General features: G+C 40.5%; 2 protein-coding genes across 4 annotated transcripts in view; one reads left to right on the top strand and one right to left on the bottom strand.

Moving 5' to 3' along the window:
• Positions 1–122: 122 nt before the first annotated feature.
• On the bottom strand, positions 123–19,322 carry zyx (zyxin). Of its 2 annotated transcripts, none has more exons than XM_012919071.5 (10): positions 19,081–19,322; positions 8,105–8,340; positions 7,081–7,331; positions 6,159–6,254; positions 4,488–5,051; positions 4,134–4,275; positions 3,314–3,483; positions 3,019–3,197; positions 2,461–2,581; positions 123–2,350 (listed from the first exon to the last, which is right to left on the bottom strand). In XM_012919071.5, exons 2-10 carry the CDS (start codon positions 8,325–8,327, stop codon positions 2,237–2,239), a joined length of 1,860 nt encoding a protein of 619 aa, XP_012774525.3. In that variant the 5' UTR covers positions 8,328–8,340; positions 19,081–19,322; the 3' UTR covers positions 123–2,236. The 2 variants fall into 2 exon arrangements, with proteins under 2 accessions (XP_012774525.3, XP_014266068.2); XM_014410582.3 differs by lacking the exon at positions 19,081–19,322 and adding an exon at positions 18,373–18,703.
• Positions 18,740–19,398, top strand: part of fam131bb (family with sequence similarity 131 member Bb) — a 39,557-nt gene continuing 38,898 nt past the window's right edge. For both annotated transcript variants that reach the window (XM_076890066.1, XM_012919078.4), the window contains exon 1: positions 18,740–18,861. The gene's annotated coding sequence lies outside the window, so the exon portion shown is untranslated. The remainder of the gene's footprint in view (positions 18,862–19,398) is intronic.

Below are 19,398 nucleotides of genomic sequence, written 5' to 3'. Positions count from 1 at the left end.
GTGAACCACATTGAGGGTCTGAGAGAAAACATGCTTCACGGGTATCAGTTGGGTGCAGTGTACCCAGCGATGTGGGTGTATACATTATATTAGCACATAACTGAAATTGAAAGACTGGGACATGGATTTAACATTTCTCTTTATTTTTTGATACAGCCAAAAAGGATGGATAGGACTAGAATAATGTAAGACATTCACACATATCAAACGTATAAAAAGTTATATGAAAGGACAAGGCATCCACATGTAATACAATAGGATGTAACACAATGCAATGCCCGATGAACGCAGCCATGAAGGCATTATGGTAGAGTTTATATCACATGGTGATGACAAAGGCAGGGCCACAAAGGTGGAGTAGTCGGTGGAAACACAGGACATAATACTAGAGGAAATTCCACCACTGCTTCCACAGATAGCATGCAATGCTGAATCACTATTGCCATGTTTTGTTAGTCATTCTGGTGATTTACTGCACCAGGCTCAATTGCAAGCGCAAGCAGCAATTTTCTTACTGAGGAATTCATTTCTGTGGCTGCAAACCAGGCTCAATTCAGAAGGAACAATAGGATAGAATAATGGAGAAGGCACAGCGCCAGGTTAAAATGAAACCAAATAAATGTAAGCTTTAATTAGCAAAATACAGAACAGCAAGAAAAGAATAAAATAGTATATAACTGACACGAACAGACTAAACGTACAAAAGTTAAGTAATGGCAAGAATAGTGGTAATCATGGCAACGGGAGAAACTGACCAGAAACTTAGGTCAAACAAACAAACAAAAACCACGCTTGAATGTTACAACATCAAATCCCATGTAACCGTTTTATTGATCTTAAGCTCTAAACAGAAAGATTTGGTCTGTGTTTTTAAACATTGCTACCTAGAACTGGAATGCCTCTACATTTCTATCGCTCTGCTGCCAGGACAGGTTATTGTAGTACTGCTGCGTATGCAACCTTAATACTTAGGAAAAACAGGACCATGATTTATATCATACAAAGCTTATAAGCTAAGAGATAATAATAAATGCACATCAAACACTGGTGTTTTGTTTCTATTTGCTTACAATGACCTTGTGCAGGGGCAATTTTATTTACACATGTGTAAAATGCTCTCAGTATGACTTTGAATAAAATGGCCCCTGCACAGTGAAATTACTTGATAGGTCCCGTTTTCAGCCATACAGCTGATAGTTAAAAGTAACTCGGTTTTTGATTGTGAGATCCCCAGGATGGAGTCTGTGCTCGGGAAATCTGTGCTCGTTTGTTTGTACGAAATCTCGCCGTCCACAAAGCATGCATCTAAAAATACTTAGCATGGTTCAATCAGCTCTAAACTATTTTGTAGGAGAAAAAAAAGAAAAAAAAAAAAAAAAAAAAGCTGATTTTTGTTCTCATCTTGCCCTTATACAATATCATCGAGTAGCGAGAGCAACAAGAGTTAATTCAATGCATGCCTGTAAAGCATTAAATTCACATCACAAAAAAATCAAAGCAATATTCACCATTTTTCTTTTTGCTGTTGCCTTAAAGCCCTACGCGACTTTAAAATGCTATTAGGAGTAGACTAGCTGATATGAAGTACTTTCTAGGCAGGAAAGCGTCATTAATCATGCCTGGCTGTGTAACAACTACCGAAATCTAAAAGATGTACTCTACTCTCAGGCAACGAGGATGGTGACATCTGCATGACTGTCAATTTGGAGGTTTCTTACACTCCTCGGTCTCAGGCACAAAAAGCATAGTTAAAATGCTCAAAGAGAAAGAATACAGCCAGTGGAACCAGTTTATGATGCTACTACCAACATCTAGGCAAGAAACAGAGAAAGGCAACTTTATATTTATCAGACTGTTCTTTTGACCCAACTGTTCTTGTGCAAGTTCTGCTGGTAATTTTTAGCGTAAACATATAGTTGGCACAAAAAACAAAAAAAAAAACAAAAAAAAAGGCTCTAGTAACAAAGAAGGCGAGATGGGCGATTGGAGAATAGGAGATGTGGAATAAAACCAATTTCGGTGCAGTACATTACCTCTGCACTGAATAAAGTGAACAAAGACGAAGGAAACACTACACTTTATCTGCATGCAAACATACGTATTCACGCTGAACATTCACCCACACACCTGCGCACATATACTGAACAAAGCCCTGTCGCAAAGGCAAAAAATCTGCAGCTGGGTGAATCCTGTGCTTTTGGTTCATTGTTACACTGAGTGATGCTGCTTTAGCCAATCAGTGCGCGGCCTGCTTGGCTCGTTGGGTGTGGCACTTCATACACAGGATCTTGCCATCCAGAGGATAGCAGCCATTTTCATCTGCTTCTATGGAGAGAGGGCGAGCACAGTCCTGCAAAGTAATTGAAATATTGATTATCAGAAGCTGAAACACCCTGTGACACACATAAAAAAACAACAACAAAAAAACCCCAAACAAAAACAACTATGTATAGGTCTTACCTCACAGCGGTAACACTTGAGGTGGAAGTTCTTGTCAAGAGCTACCACTCTGACCGTCTCCTCGCTGCCCGGGGCTGGAATAATGGGTTCATTACAGCTCACACACATAGGGGAGAAACGCCTACGAGAAGGGAGGTGGATTTGAGTTAATTACCTCAGTTGAACTCTTATGCATTCACACCCCTAGCTGAGGAAACACTGAAACAATCAGTGATATTCCACTGAGATGTAATAAAGTGTGTTGCTTCTGGGCCTGGCAACAAGTTGCAGCAAAGTTTAGTTGGCTTTGTCAAACACATTTTGAGTGAGCTCTAAACAAAGTTTTAAGCGATCTGATCAAAATGAGAAAGAGGTTTTAAAAAGTGTTCTTTCCTCTAGCATAAACTATCTCACTGATCATTTAGATGGGTACAAATACTGGAATCCAAAATTAACTGTTGGTTTTAACCACACATCCTTGTTCTGACAATGTTTGCAAGAAGAACTGCACCACATGATCACTTCTCATAAGGAATTAACAGAAATATATTATTTTTTTATGTGGAAATCCATAGTGACCTGTGGTAATCCTGGACACAGTAGGGGTTGTTGTTGTCATCAGTGATAAAGGGTGCCCCCTCAAGTACACAAGAGCAGGTGCTGCAGCGGAAACAGTGGGCATGGAAACACTGTCCAACTGCCTTCAACACACGGTCTGTGATCTTCTCCCCACATCGAGAACACACAGCCAGGGAGCTCTGAGGAGCAACAGCATGAATGTGAGGAGAATGGAGGTGAGAAACTAGTTAAACGTGCACCTTATATACTCAATTCAGCAAGAATATAAGATGAATAAATGTCTGCATCTCCTCACCACGTAGCAGTCCTCACACTGTGGTGAACCATCCCTGTCGTAAAACTGCATGCCCTGCAGGGGGCGGTGACAGGTCATGCAACAGAAGCAGGTGGAGTGGAAGAGTTTATCCATGGCCCTCACTGCTGGCTGAGTACGGGAGAGAGCCTCACCACATTTTCCACAAACCTCTGAAGAAAAGAGAAAGATACACAAACAACTTTATGAACAAGCAAATTCTCCGTCTCTTTACTCAGCTCTGGTACAACAGTGTAATAAACACAGATGGGAAACTTGTAGTTTTATGCATTTGTTTGGTTTGTGTAAACTGTTCTGCACAGTCAATATGTTATCCCAAAGATGCAGCTTATTTTTTAGGGTTATAGATGTAACACTGGAGAGACAAAAACTGACCACATTTAAATTGTAGATCACAAAGGATAAACTGTGAATATATTTTGATGTCCATAAAAATCTGCATTTTGCAACCAGTCAGCAAACTGAAAGGTGAATAATTTCTTATGTCTGCTGAATATTTGCAGTTTGGGACATTAATATTTCATTGGTAATATTTTTTCCTGCATTCATTTCACTAAGATTATCAACAATCAAAAAGTTAAACCATTACTTTTGTTAACGCCTCTCCCATGCCACCAACTCAAGTTTTTCCAAACGAGCAGCTACTTAATGACTGTAATTAACAACAATGAGATTCAAAATTCAGCCACATCAGTGCACTCTCTGGAGATAATTATAATAAATTATTTTCTAATTAAATCAGAAAGATGCAAAATACAAGTGAAATAAAAGTGTCTTTTGATTTGAAGTTTCGTGTCTGCACCTGTAGGAGGGGAGGTGATGAGAGGTGGGTTCGCGTCCATGTTTCTAATGAAGTCCTTGGTCATCCTCTCCAGCTCCTCCACTTCTTTCATGTTCAGAGGAACACCTCCACCTGCACTAGGAACTGGGCCCGGGGGTGAGGGCTGCCACAGAAGAGGAAGAAGCCATAAGTGCAGATGTATAATTTTTTTAAGGCATGTTATAGTTTCATACGCGTCTTATAGAGGATTTTGTTATTTATAACTGTACCTTTGCAAACACTGTGCATGTCCAGCATTCCTATCTACTGACAATCAATTATCTGTACTTCCTGTGACTTTCCACAGTACATGCAAAGCAAAAAGCAGGAACATACCGTCGATGCAGGGGTAGTTTTCATTGGCTGGTTAAAGGAGGAGGGCGGAGATGCCATCGTTTTGGGTTGAGGAGGTGGCACAGCAGAAGGAGTGTTTTGGTTTGCGTTCATCTGACTGGCAAAGGGAGAACTCTTTACGTGATTAGCAGCCAGTGCAGTGGCCATGTTATTTGGTGGAGCAGGAGGTGCAGGCGGAGCCGCAGGAGGTGGAGGGAAAGAGCAAGTAGCTATGGGAGGGGAAGGCTTAGGTGCACTGCTGGCAGCGGTGGGTGTCTGGTTCAGGTTCAGGTTGATTTTTTGCGCCAGAGAAGCTGATGATGTCGTCGTTCTTCCTCCGAATCCAGACTTGGGAGCCACGGCCGGCGCTTTAGCGAAAGACTGAGCGGCAGAGTTTGGCGCAGCGTTGTGATTGCCCTGTCGGTTCGTTCTGGCTTTGAGTTCTTCTGCCCAGGGCGCAGGAGGAGGGCGATCGCCCATCTCGGGAGGTGGGAGGAAGGAAAGGGCTGGTTTGGGAGCGGTTGGAGGAGCTGAGACCTTGGGTGCTGATGAATACTGGCTTGGTATCTGTGGGTGAAATAACATTAAACAAAAGATTATCATGATGGAAAAGCAAAGAAAAGAAAAACAACAACAACGCTAATTTCACGTAAGAATGGAGTTTTTCTGATTTACCATGAACTATAATTGAATTGAGGGAAGTTAATATTCCCTGCATGGTGAAATGCTACAAGCAGACACTATCATAATACTGAATGAGGTACTTTGATTAAAGTAAACACTGGAGGCGCTCCAAAGTTTGAGCTTATCAGAAGTGCTTCGTCTTTCTGACATTTATTTTGCAGGTTTTGAGCCAGCATTATTCTGCCTTGATCCAGTACCTCCCTGTTGGATTAAAAACACTCTCCATTTATGGCCCTCTCACTGGGTCCCTGGCAGCACACTCTGGCTTCATCACACTCTCATGCTCTCCACTCACTTCTGCGTGCATCACTCTGCCTCTCTGCAAGTGTCTCTTCTCTCAGTGTGAATCACCGGCTATCTCACTTTTTGTTTTCTCTTTCAGTCTGGTGCACCGTGCGAACAGTTCACTACTAATTGACTTCTTTCCACCTGAACAGACGAAGGGAGACTAATGAAACCGACCTGGTATGTCCCCAAACTATTTCTCCTGACCCATGTAGCATTACCTTTTTCTCTTCTCCACAGGAGTCAGTTTGTTTTTCTACAGCTGGCTTCCTCTGAGTCTTGTCATTTTGCTACTCATCTGGTTGTTTGCTCTGTAGGCAACCTCTGTTTACACTTGCCTTTTAAATCCATTTCAGGGATCTAAACACAAGTAAACAACCAAGACGTATTGCCATTTCCACCCGTTAGTACTTTGTTAATGTCAACATCTCGCTCAGAGGGTAAAATAGATCAGCACACACTATATAAGGGTGAAGACAAGCTACAACACCACCATGTCCCCCATTATTGTTCTTGTTTCTCTTACGTCTGTCGGGGACACATCTATATTTACACTACAAAAGAAATATGGTCAAATGTGTCCCAGTGCACCTGACCAAGGAGTTTCATGGCAGTTGTTTACACTTGTATTCACTGCTATCCACTAAATGCATTTTGAAAACCAAAATGTTTAAACTGTAGTCCTTATTTTCCTGTGCATTATACCTTGGGGTGGAAAGGTCCCTTGGTCTCCATCTCAGACAACATGCCAGTCAGAGAGTTGAGCTGTTTATCAAAACTTGTCTGCTTCTCCGTGAATCTCTGGTGGCGGAAGAATGGAGATCACAGAAATAAAGTTAATATACACAATTTGGGGAATCACGATGAAGCAAAAAGGATGGATGGATGAGCGAGGAGCAGAAATGTAGCTGAAGAGGTTACTTTGTTACAGACTATAAATACACAGCAAAAACATTAAATATGGATACTTAAAAAAAAACTAATGTGACCAAAGTGGGTACAATATGCAGCGCTTGAACAATTACTGATGTGACAAAACACAAAAATGAAAGAACGATGACAAACAAGCTTAAAAAGGTGATTATAATGATGATAAAAGCTTGCTATGTTAATATTTCTGGTTAGATGAAAGAGAATATTTTATTTTCAGTTACTTATCTGGCTGTTTGCTGATTATCATTTAGCACAGACTCAATGCTGATACAAACATGAGGTTTAAATCATATTTATATTATTTTACAGCCATTTTTTAGCACTTCCAAAAAGAATAATAAAAATAATTCATCTTTATGTTGCTCTTGTAGTCCAACAATCAAACTGGAACTAATGAAAGCCTACAATACACATCTCCACAATAAACCTCATAACACACTGCATGCCTAAGAAGTATTTTAGTGACGTAAATTGGCAATAATCCTGTTAGACGAATGAAAGTGGGTGATTTACCCCGGACTAATGCTAATATAATTTGTGGGAAAAATCTCAAAAGACAGCATTTCCTGCCAACAGTCAGTCCACAGACTCAATATGGTCACACAAAAATGTCCTAAATAATTATCCAATTATATTTAAATGCAGTTAGGAAGGAAGCAGTGTGCAGGAGGATGAAGACACCACTGTGACTCACCTGTGGGGTCCCCGAAGAACTGAAAGCATTGGTACTGGAGGCAGGGAGAGGTGGAGGAGGAGGAGGGGGAGAGGGACAGGTGGGTGGACAGCGGCTCTCCTCCGGGGGAGCTGGGAGAGGCAGGTCATCTGCCACTGGAGGTGGAGCGGGGAACGCGGGAGGGGGAGCATCAGAGGCAGTGGGAATGGTGGAGCATTCAGGGGGAGGGGCTGGCAAATCATCATCCAGTGGAGGAGGAGGGGGTGGGAAGTCTGACAAAAACGAGGAGGGATGATTGGTTAAAAGCATTCACAAAAATAACGTCCAAGTATTCAATTTAACACAAAACAGGACAACAAAGCATCAAAACTGTCTGGAATATTTGGCCACTGAGATCTGCTGGTTGGCTGTTGCACTGATGCCTGGTAGGTATCCTGTTATGTACTTTATGCATTAAAAGGCGCCCTGTGGAGGTTTTTTTGATAAAACAAGAAACATGTTTAGATTAGCAAAAGACTCTTGGTTCAATCGCAGGAGGAGACAAACTCTTTGGGTGTGTGTCAGGAAGGGTATTCGACATAAATAAATAAAACATTTGGAGATACTTGTGTGGTGACCTCTTGTGAATAAAGATGCAGCCGAAAGTGGCTTTAAATGCGTTTTTGGCATCTTAACACAACCAAATGCATTTCCTACCTTGTAGGAAATGCATTGCATTTAAATCCTTACAACCTTTAATTTGAACTGTCTGATTGTTTGCATTTATAGAAGTGTAATTGTGCACAGCTCTAAAAGTAAAAACGAAATTTCCCAACAAAAGCAAGATCGCCCAGACTATCTGCATATTTCAGAAGAACCCTTAAAAGGCAGGCGTTAAGAGCACAGTAATGTAATGTGCTGGAGAGACAGACAGCACCACAGCCATCCTGTACTCAACTGTGAAGCTCTGCATGCTCTAGCATAAGAAGCAGCAGTGGACGGGATAGGGAATGGGGGCTTTTTTCAGTGGATACAACTTAATACAGACAAAAATAAACGTAAATACCATAACAGAGTGAAGGGGGCGGTGGAGGCAGGTCTCCAACTCGGCCAATAACACCTGTGCCTACTGGTGTTGGTGATGGAGCAGAGGGAGGTGTCTGACTTTTGGGTCGTGGGGGGGCCACAGAAGCAAACTTCTTTGGCTGGTTGTAGAAGGAAGGGGTGGTGACTTTGAAGTTCAGAGAGGATGTCACCATGAATGGCTTGTTGCTGTTGGAGTCCTCCATTTTCTGTATTTATCTGAGGATGACAACAGGGAACACAATGAGGGGGTACCGTACAGGAAATGTAATTTTTTGTTTTAAACAGAGAAACATGAAACAAGCTGCAGTGACGATCAAAGAGCTACAGCCTCAGAATTCCTACTGTTACAATCCACATGATAAAAGCAACGTTAATCAGCTGACTGAACTCAAAGGGCTTGCATTCCTTGGCAGCAGATGCACGTCCTGCATTTTTGCATTAGTGGTGATGACACAGCAGTGAAACGCTTGGCCAGACACAGTTGCAAATCAAAGCCCAATTATAATCCGCTTTAGACATTGTAATTACTCAACACTGATTTTTTTAATTTTTTTTTTTTTTTACAAAAATATGCTTAATTGTTGTCACCTGTGTTTCAATTAAAACTGAAGCTGGTCTGAGCTTTACAAGTTAAGACAAGTTGTGGATGGTGGTGGGGCAGTTGCAAAACAAGCGGGGGTGGCATCTAGGCGCAGAGATCAACAACAATGGTTATCACAATTGAAGTGTGTGTTATCACATAGTGAAAATATTCCACAACTTTGCCCTTTTTTACAGACATTGTTGTGTCAATGTGTTAGCCTTTTCATACAGGATTTCTCCAGATTCTGTGACACTTTGAATGAAATTCCCAAATTCTTTAAATTGTTGTATTACATTATTTCAAACCTCATCTTTTTTCAACTAGTTTTCCTTTATAAATTTTGGAATTAAATATAACTTAAAATGTGTTTTTTTCCTAGAACACCAAAGATAAACCATACTTTTTACACATTTTAATTACATGACCAGAAATAGCAATAACATGCACTGAATTCTACTAAGTAAGGTTCTTTGCCTTTACAATATGCTGACCAATCTTGCTTACTTATATTTTCAACACAGGGTCCCATTGGGAGCCAGTAAAAAAGCCTGAATTATATATGCAAATTAATTAATTTAGATTACATTTTTCCACAGCACTTTTTTTTTTTTTTTTTTTTTTTTTTTTTTTTACATGAACTAGGATGCATGACAAGTATTTTGCATTAACGAAAAATCAGCACAGTCTTAAAATGAGCATCTACTGGGTACCATCTCTATCCCTGAAGTCCAAGTAAAATTAACTGACCTTTATTGTGGCATCTCAAAAAATTTAGTTTGGACTAGAGCAGGGCGATATGCCCAAAAATATTTATCACGATATACATTTGAAAATTTACAATAACAATATAACTGACAATATAATTGACACTAGACAAAATACTTTACAACTCCTCAACTTTATTAGTGCAAACAAACAAACATCAATGTATTTTCACTTAAACCAGCAGCTTTTTTAAGTGCATTAAAGTTATATAAAAAAATGTAACAGTACAAATGCAAATTCCTTGCTGAGAGTTTAACCAAAAGGCTTTTCCAGTGGAAATTGGCCGACATATCCTCAACATAACCATGTAGAATATCCACAAAACTTAAAAAGAGGTTACACACACACACACACACAATACGGTAATATTATGTTGAAGCACAGTACGTATCACTCCGCGAGGCTCCTGCCTACGACAGTGCTCCGACAATCCATCAAGCGGTGCAGGTTCGTAGATTAGCAAAGTCGTACTGGAACATTTGACTGATTTTCGAGCGCCGTGCACATAAAATCGTTTCGAGGTCAGTAAACACAACCAGAATTCATACATAAGGCACACGGGATTATAAGGGGCACTGTCGATTTTCAGAAAAATCAAAGGATTGATTTTAAGTGTGCCGTATTTTCCAAAAAAAACACGGTAATAACGACGGCCCGCTAGCATGCTCTACCAAAAATAGTGCTTTGTTGTGTATCTGACGGATGAAAGCTAAACCAGTTCCACACCACTGAAGTTGCAGCATTTTTACAAACCAATTCTGGTTCATCCGTTTCATTTAACGATCCACTTTCGCTCTTCTCATTCTGCGTCGCCGCCATGTGTGTATGTAAACATAGGCACTGCGCATGCACATTTTACCCATCTTCTATCGCGATATTTCATTTTCCTATCGTTGCCCAACATTACACCGGTATTACCGTAAACGGTATGATATAGCCCAGCCCTAGTTTGGACCATTTCTGGTTTTAGTGAAATAGCAGTAAGGAAGAAAATAACCCATAAGCATTCTGCAAAACCAACAGTACTCTTTAAACAAAAAGGCTTTGGCAAATAGTCTACAGCGGAATGAGAAAGCACGAGAGAGCCAAGTGTGTGAAAATGTCCTGAGGCCATGCATACAGAGCTGACAGACACAGTGGCACTCCCCGATGTCAGAGATAATTTACAATAAGCAACACATGGTTGTTTACAGTGGTATAAAACGCAGCAAGTGCATGTTTTTCAGAGTGCGGCCACTTTGCTCAAAGTGCAATGGCAGCTATCGTAACATTTTTATGTAATGCTGAGCTCAAATATTTACTTCACATATGCTGGTGGATAAACAAACACTGACGTAAGTCCTGTGTCTCCACCGAGATTCCTCGCCAAGTCTGCAAATATTTCCCTGAAGGCCACCGGCCCCAGACATGACCTTTAGTCAAAAGCATGGTTGTTCCAACATAATCGTCCACGCACACAAATCCAACCCTGCATCCGATCGGTCTTAACTCACACACTGTTGCTATTTAACAGTTTTATTCTGAAGCTTTAAAATACATAAAAATAATGATCTGAACTGTGGCAAAAGTTGAACAACCGGTCCTTGGACGACTACTCCAGATATGGTATCGCCTTAAAGCCATGAAGTCATAACATTTGACAGAGTGAGTTGCACATGGAAACAATTAGATAAAGTGAAGGCAACAAGCAATATGTAATTTGCTGTGTCATTTAATCTTACTTGGCACTTTTTGGGTTCATAAATGTCACGGAAGCAATGTGTCCTAAATATTTAGATTATATTTGAGGAGGGTGGACAGGCACGTGTCTTCAACTGCAATCTGAGAAGGTGGAGTTGGAGTTCAAACATGGAAATACACAAACAATATAAAAGATTGATCAAGCTTCCAGGCCTGATGGAAGTCCCTCAAACCTGTCTTCTTTTTAAAGGCCAGCAGGGGGCAACTCCTCTGGGTACAAGCAGAGCACAGCTGTCTTGCTCTGTGACCTCAATAATACTTTCCTTATGCGTTTATGGGCTCAACTGCTTGTTTCAGGTCACACTGAATAAAACATGTCATCCAGTCCACTGTAGGAGTGAGAAAGGGGGGTTTGAGGGTATGCTGGGCAATTCATGTTCACCAAGCTCTCCTTTCAAAATAGCAAAGTATCTAAAGGTTTCATACGAGGACTTCATTAACGATGAGTGATGTCATGGTGGCTACGTCCATTTACACAGCCTATGTTAGAAAATTAGGGGAATTATGCCACAGCAGCAATGCTCAGTATGGAAACACAGGAAAGAACTGCTAAGAGGTTGCCAAATATTCTTGGGTGGTCATTAATAAGCCTGTGGGGCTCAGAGAAGTAAAGTTTATGTGTGGGGAAACACTGAGAGGAGTGCAAAACCGTTTTCTCAGTCGCTTGCAGTTTAATAACAATCCAGTAAATGTGCATCAATTATAAGCTTGCTGTACTGAAGGCAGTTCCTACAAAAGTTATGTTTTTACAACTGATCCGACAAAGCAAAGCAGTGTGTACTGATACAGCTTTCTTTGGTTCAACATTTCTATTACTGCAGAGGAGCTGCTGTGCATGGTTTTTCCTTAAAAAGGAAATAAATTCCTAGTATGTTAATAATGTTGCCAAGGTTCTTTTGATAGAGATGATGACAGACTGCCATGGAAATATTATCGAAAATATTTTGCTATCATAGCACTGAAATGGACTCCTTAAAGCAGAGACGTACTTTTAGAGGCAAAGATGCAGTAACTTTTACATAAAACATCAAGAAAATACTTTGCATTTTGGTTAAAATGTAGACTATTAGTTGTTGTTATGGAAAAAAAACGAGAGTTATCATATATGCTTTCCAAAAAAAAAAAGAAAAAAAAAAGAGATGGGGTTTGATACAGGCTTTTAAACTTTTATGTAGACAGAGCCGAAAGGATGGTAAAAACTAAACCAAACAGGAATAACAGTGAGCATTTCATCCTCATTCCTTTTTGTTGGGACACAGACAACGCTTCATGTTCTGACAAGACACGAAAACCCTCACAGCTCCTCCTGGTGCTCATGATTTACTAGCTTCTCTGATGAGACGGCAGTACTTCTGCTTTCAGGGTCAGCTTCCTCCAGCGCAAGATTTATTGATGGTAAACAATTCTAACCATATATGTCCAAACCAACGGTGTTAAAACTTTCACACAAGTGTCAGCTGCTCCACTGCGTCATGACGTAGTCTAAGGCATCCTTTTTTGAATCATAGATTGATGTGAAAGTCATGATTCATGCTTTGAGCATATTTTCCGTGCATTATTGAATACCAGTAAAAAGTTGTGAGCAACAGATTTCCTTTTTACAAGACAAAGTTTCATGAGATAAATAATCGCTGCAGCAGAGATCCTGCTTGATGTATCTAGCTTTTACCATTTCGGTTATTACATTTTTTTTTTTTTGTAACTTAAGCCCCCTTTTCACTTAAAATTTGATACGAGACACGATGATGATTCATGTGTCAAAGGTATTTTCTAAAGGAAAATCTGAATAGCCACCCATCCTACATATTGATATGACCCTTAAACATTTATGTAAAATGGACGCTCTGTTACTTGTCGTTTTTAACAAACAATTGAGACAGCAGTCTGTAGCGTTCATTGGAATAACCAGTAATTGACAACTGTTCATGAACCACATTAAAATCAAATAAATAAACAAACAAACATCTATGATGAGTTTGCAGTTTCGATCCCTCGACATTTCAACCCTCATTGCTCAACAGCCTGTACTCTGTATCACATCTCTTTGCTCATTATCTGTTACACAGACTGGCACATACGCGACTGATAAATAGCCTCTTAAGCTGTTTATAGCCAGATACCTTTTATCAACCTCTCTGGTGTTAAGGGACAAGAGATCAGAGGTCACCATAATTGTAAATGATTGTATTATCCTGATAAATGTAAAAGATTAACAGAGTGTCTGATATTACACGGGTACTGTAACGCTGAAGTTACAGTAACTAATACCAATACAGTAATACGCATTACAATAAATTATGTTTACTAAATGAGATTCTATACCAGCCAGTCTTCCAGATACGTAATAATTTAGTGGTGCATGTGTTTGCATGAGTGTGCAAAGGTTTGATTAGAACTTGCAAAAGCAAAAGAAATAAAAAATGCATCTATCCCCATATAAATAAGTACCTGCACCCATGTTTGTTTGTTTTTTAAATTAAGAAGCCATGTCATTGTGGCATTTGAAAATGCAATTTCCTCAGAATGTCTTGGATAGCTCACTGCCCACCAGTTAAAACCAACTGGCCCAACATATGATAAAGCTTAATAGTGCCGCAGAAATTTAGCATTACAAGGAAATTCTCTGTAGGTGGATTCAAGTACCCAAACTGCTATAGTTACCCTTTTATGATGACTTCTTTGGTAAACCCCATTAGCCAAGATGGTGGCTTTCTTCAAAGTGGCTGTCAACAAAGTCTGTTTTTGGATAAGGGAAATTAAACTTGGCTTTTTGAATCATCTTCATGTCAAATCATACACATCACAATATCTGCTTCAGCCACACTCCTGGATGAAGCCCTTACACTACTCACTGGTTACCCAGTTCTCATCTGTGCCTCCCAAAGAGTCTTGTTCATGGTGACTCAGGATTTAGAGATTTATTCAAAACTTCAGTGGTTTGATTCTCGGCTCCTTCGTCTGTATGTTGGAGAGTCCTTGTGCAAGATACTGCACCCTAAAATTAAGGCTCATGCGTTTCATAATGTTAACTTGTGCTAGGTAATTATGACAGTGTCACTCTGGTTTTAACAGCTCAACACTTCTGTACCTTTCAGCTCTGCTCAACTTTATATTGAAAGAAATGTGTTAACAGCCGATTTCCCTCGGTTTGCCTTTTCTCCTTTACCTTCCTCTCGCTTCTTCTTTGCTTATAGTGCACACTAGAGTCACCTAGACAGAATAAATTAGTTTAACTGTAAAGTAGAATCTGAGCATGATGTGATGTAAACCATTTTGTTTCATTTGTAAAGAGGTGAAAGTGGCATCAGAGAGGCTCCACTACTCGCTGCAGGAATGGGAGAATAAGACTACTCAAAGAAAGAGTGTTCAGCCTTTTGGAAAAATGGCTGGCTACTTATTAACCTACTATCAAGACCTACTTCATGTTGAAAGTAGTGGCCACAACAGACTCTAAACAGAACACTTAGCTCCATGTGGCTTTCTAAAATGAGTGCCTTCTTAAAATGGGAGGCTATGAGTTCGCCCTTTAGTTACAGTTTCTAAATCAACAATAGTCCTCTTAATTATTCAAACAGTGATGATAAGCTAGCGTTAGGTTTCATATGTTCCTCGATGCAGTCTTGGGGGATTCAAGGCGGTGAGATCACCACACACTCAGGTCCAGATGCCCTGCTGCAAATCTTGAAACCTGATCCTTGAGATGAGAGAGACCCTCAGCTGAGGAACATTTCTGGCACACCAACTCAATGACATCACCCCCCCCTCCCCTTTCCCCCATTTTCTGCTTTCCCCTAATCACCATTTCCTTCTATGCATCTTTGCAGTGTTTTTTTCTCTTTTAACAAGACATGGATGTCTTTGCTTGCCCTCATAATCCAATGTATGTATTAATCTTCTGTAAAGGAGCACAGCTATAGATTTGTATCTCATAGTCTTTTCTGAAAATCATAGTACAAGTGGTGGGTGAGAAACCCCGGTTGCGGTTTCTTACCAGCCACTTGAACTGAATGACATCACTTGAGGACGCACTTAGTCATTTCTACATTACAGCTGTGATGAAGGATGGCATCGTGCAGGCCGAGCATAGATCACATATGGTGCTCTTTAGCTTTTGAACTTTGTATAAACGCCACATGGCTGGACAGCTTTAACAGAGTAGAAAACCGGCACAGTTGGTTTTGATTCCTTCATACCAGGAACTCATTTTCACCAAAAAAGAAAAAGACTGAGGTAAAGTGTAAACAGCCTAACTACCTGAAGGATATAGAAACCAGTAGGGTTATTGCACTCATCAGCTTGGCTGCAGGCTCACTGCCTTAGAAAACTGGGATACTTCTTCAAGACTATAAAATAAAGACCTTAGGCACAGCATGAAATAATATTTAAAACTGTAAAACCAGGGCATTTTGTGGCATGCCTTCAGTTATCGCTGTTTTTTGTCCTGGACAAAGTTTAACACGAACAAGCTGTCTCTGAAAGCAGCAACTATGTGGCTTTTAAGGAAAACTTTATTCCACTTTTGACGAGGATGGCTTTGAACTTAGCAGTGGCCTGTTGGTTTATGGTTATAGAGGAACTAAATTTAGTTAATATACTGTGCTCTAGCTTTGTAAAAGGAAGCACTGAAACACGATGCCTCATTAAACAAGTCTATGTCCTAATGCTACTGAAAGAAAACAAAAACACCCACAGTATGTGGATACTGTTTTCTTACAAGTGACATAACCACCATGCCCACATGGGATGAGTAAAAACAACACAAAACCAAAAAAACAAAACTGCTGTAGTCTCATTTTTTAAGCCAAAACAACACTAGGAATATTAAAGAACAGCTATCCCAAAGAAAACCTAACAGTACTTCCAGTATTTCCTCCCTGGTTAGACACATTATCTGTGACTACTGTGTTGTTCATGAAACTCTCTATTGTTCTGATGTTAATAGCACACCCGGTTTCTGGGAAAGCGTGTCTGGGCCACGGGTCACTAATGCGGGAGACAAACAACTCTTTTGAGTCCAGTCTTACAGGTCACTGGACGTGCACTGAGCAACAGTGCTGTGTTCTGACGCAGCTGGATGAGTGATGGAAACAGGAAACATTTCAAAACTGGTCACATCATCATCCACTGGATTATCACGTCAGACACTTACACCACCAAAAACTCTTTCTTAATGCATTTACATACAGTCTAGTGTTGGCCAAAGAGGAGTCACAAGGAAGTGAGAGACGAAAAAAGTGATTTGAGGCAAAGTGTTCCTCTACAATAACTCGTGCCTTTTGATTCACAGCTCCTACAATTAAGGAGGATTGCTCTTTGCTCGATTTAGTCCTTGTTCTCATATCTTTTAGTTGCCTCACCAACTTACAGAGGCGTCAGAGATCATAATATTCCCAGTCTTTGCAACTGCACCACACAAACCTCAGACCAGAGTGTTCGTACTTTAAGTTGTTCTTAAACACAGCTTAGTTACTGTGGCCTTGGGTTAAGGCTCCTTGAGTCCTCCTAGTCAGAGGAATTTAACATTCTCAGGGTTGCAGAAATCTATGCTAAAAATGGTATATCCATACAAGCCCCAATTTCCTTTAATCCGCTGAGCACTAATCGCATGTTAGTATGCAAAGCTGTACATTTGTCTCCACCACTGCCTGCTGTTATAATTTGCCTGTTAGTGACTGATACTTTCCCTCCATATACCCTACACATTCCTGATATTTTACACCACCGTTGGACACTTGCATTTGTAAAAGCACAAACCAGTGTACAGCCTTATTCCTTTCTAATAGGCAGCTTAGTTGAGCTTAGCTCAACTGATACTAGTGCAGTCCAGCTCTATCGTACTTTGATGAAGCGCAGACATTTTCAGTTTTTGTTGACAGTGTCAGAAAGGTGATGTCTTCTGCTTTATTTTGGGTGTGGTTGTGACAAGAATAGTCAGAAGTGTTCTAAATATTTCATTCACCTCATTATGGCACACAACAATAAAGGTGTCAAACATTTGGCCTGGGGGCCACACACAACTCAGTTTGTTTTGATCACTTAGAATTAAAAAAAAAAAAAAAAAAGAGAGAGAGAGAGAGAGATCCAACTTAAATTATTATGAAGAAAGATCAACAAAAAAGAAGGTGCTGTGGTAAAATGTGACTTCTGGTATCTGCTCAAAAATGATTTTCTATATTTAAACTGCTGCAAATGAGTCGTTTCAATATGACTTGGTAACATTAATGATACCAAACCATTTTGAGCCAAGAAGAACATTTTATCACAAGGCAGAAGCTTTAACCAGTTTATGGCAAAGTGACTTACACATTACATTTATTTATCTGGGTAAAAACGGTCATTATTACTTTGTCATAGCTCTTTTGACAGCAGATAACAACAATAAAAAATATCTAACATTACAGTTCTATAAAGATATTTAAAGTGGCCACAAAGGACTGGACTGATTACAACGTAGAACAAAAAGTGAGTACAATAACCCAGCGTCTTAAAGATGCTTACAAAACAAGCATTTTTTATTTTATTTTATGCACAACTGCTTCGAAAATTGTGTTGACTACATTATATCACCAATATAACCAAAGGTACTGCACAGAGAAACATCCGAAGTCACTATCTAGCAGATGATCACTATTTGGCACAGCACTGGGCCCCACCTGCAGGAGGGGGGAAAAACCTGATGTAATGGTTTTACTGGTCCGGCCCACTTCAGATAGTAGGCTAGCTGTGCACCAAGAACTAAAATAAGTGTGACACCCCCCCTGCGCTGAAGAGTTGAAACAGCCATGCTTACAGCCCTAATCAATGGAGTTATAACAGCGAAGTCAAGTTCCACCTACTGGCACAATCAATAGGTTTAACATACTCTATGTACAGTAGTTTGCTGCTCAGTTAGGTTTACATCTGTTGGTCATTACTTTGACAGCTGACAGGCTTGGGTGAGCGGCAGCTAGGGTACTTGAACCAGCCCTTCATTAGGGCAAAATTAAGGATAACAAATGAAGGGTTTACGCTAAAGCTTGCTAGCGTAGCTAACGACGTGTCCCAATCAGGTTAATATTAACATACACAACGCCATGACAACGTTAGCCCATCCAGTTTAGCTTTAACACACGTTAACCCCAAAATTAAACCAACAAAAACATATTTTTACCGATACTCACCTGCACCGTAGGTCAGCTGTGTGATAACCTGCGTGGCTTAGCATCAGTCACACTAATGGTACTATTAGCTCCGCACACGCCCCTACACTCCCAGGCGACTCATGCTTTGGTCAGTAGGTTTCGCCCCGGTGAAACGCAAACACCACTGCCCCTTTTTTTGTAACGTTACCACATATGGAAACCAGTTTGTCCCAGTAGCACTGTCATCAAATCTAATAATTGTGCTACCCTGTGAAATAAATAAAAGCATACAGCTGCATGGCTAGCTGCCTAGCTTAAACAACTTTTTTTTCCTTTTTTTTTTTTTTTTTTTTTTTAGAAAAGCTGGACTTCCTGCAGGAGCTTCCGCATAGCCATGCCTTATCATCAGTATCATCAGCTGGAGAGTGGATTTGTTCACGTTCAACGCTAAACTGCTAGTCTGACAGAGACACCAGGGAAGCCCCGCACACCACGAGGTGTCTTTCTGCACCATTGTTTTTTTTAACGGTAAAAACCGAACCTTATGACAAATCCACACTGCTTGTCACGCCAACAAAGCTAACATTCCTTCAACACCTCCTTCCGAGTAACGAAAATCTGCCCTAGCATGCCGCTGCAAAAGGACTTTACCTTATTAGGTAACCTGTAAAAATTTGCTCACGTAACTAAAGCATGCCACCACCTCCTTCCATCCTGATCCCAGTCACAAGAGAGACATTTACTTACCCTGTTAGCACAGCTGCACTGTGGATCTCCCTTTTACTTCCCCCCTTTTCCTTTTGTTCTTCTTCCTCCTCTCTGGCTCCTGGGCTGAGTAAGAGTTGTCAGTAATGGCAACTTCTCTTTCTCTCTTCCCCTCTCCAGCTATTAGACCCTCCCCCTTTGCTTTTCAGCCTGGAGAAAGAATGACACCATCCTTCCAAACAAGTTCTTTCTCGTTTGAGTCTGGCTTAGGACTTGTGCATTACTATGTAAACAAAATCTCTCTCTCTCTCTCTCTCTCTCTCTCTCTCCCTCTCTCTCTCTCTGTGTGTGTGTGTGTGT

This window comes from Maylandia zebra, linkage group LG11 (genome assembly GCF_041146795.1).
Source record: "Maylandia zebra isolate NMK-2024a linkage group LG11, Mzebra_GT3a, whole genome shotgun sequence".
Lineage (NCBI taxonomy): Eukaryota > Metazoa > Chordata > Actinopteri > Cichliformes > Cichlidae > Maylandia > Maylandia zebra.
Note: the sequence above shows the minus strand (reverse complement) of the source record. Positions and strands in the feature narration are given on the sequence as shown.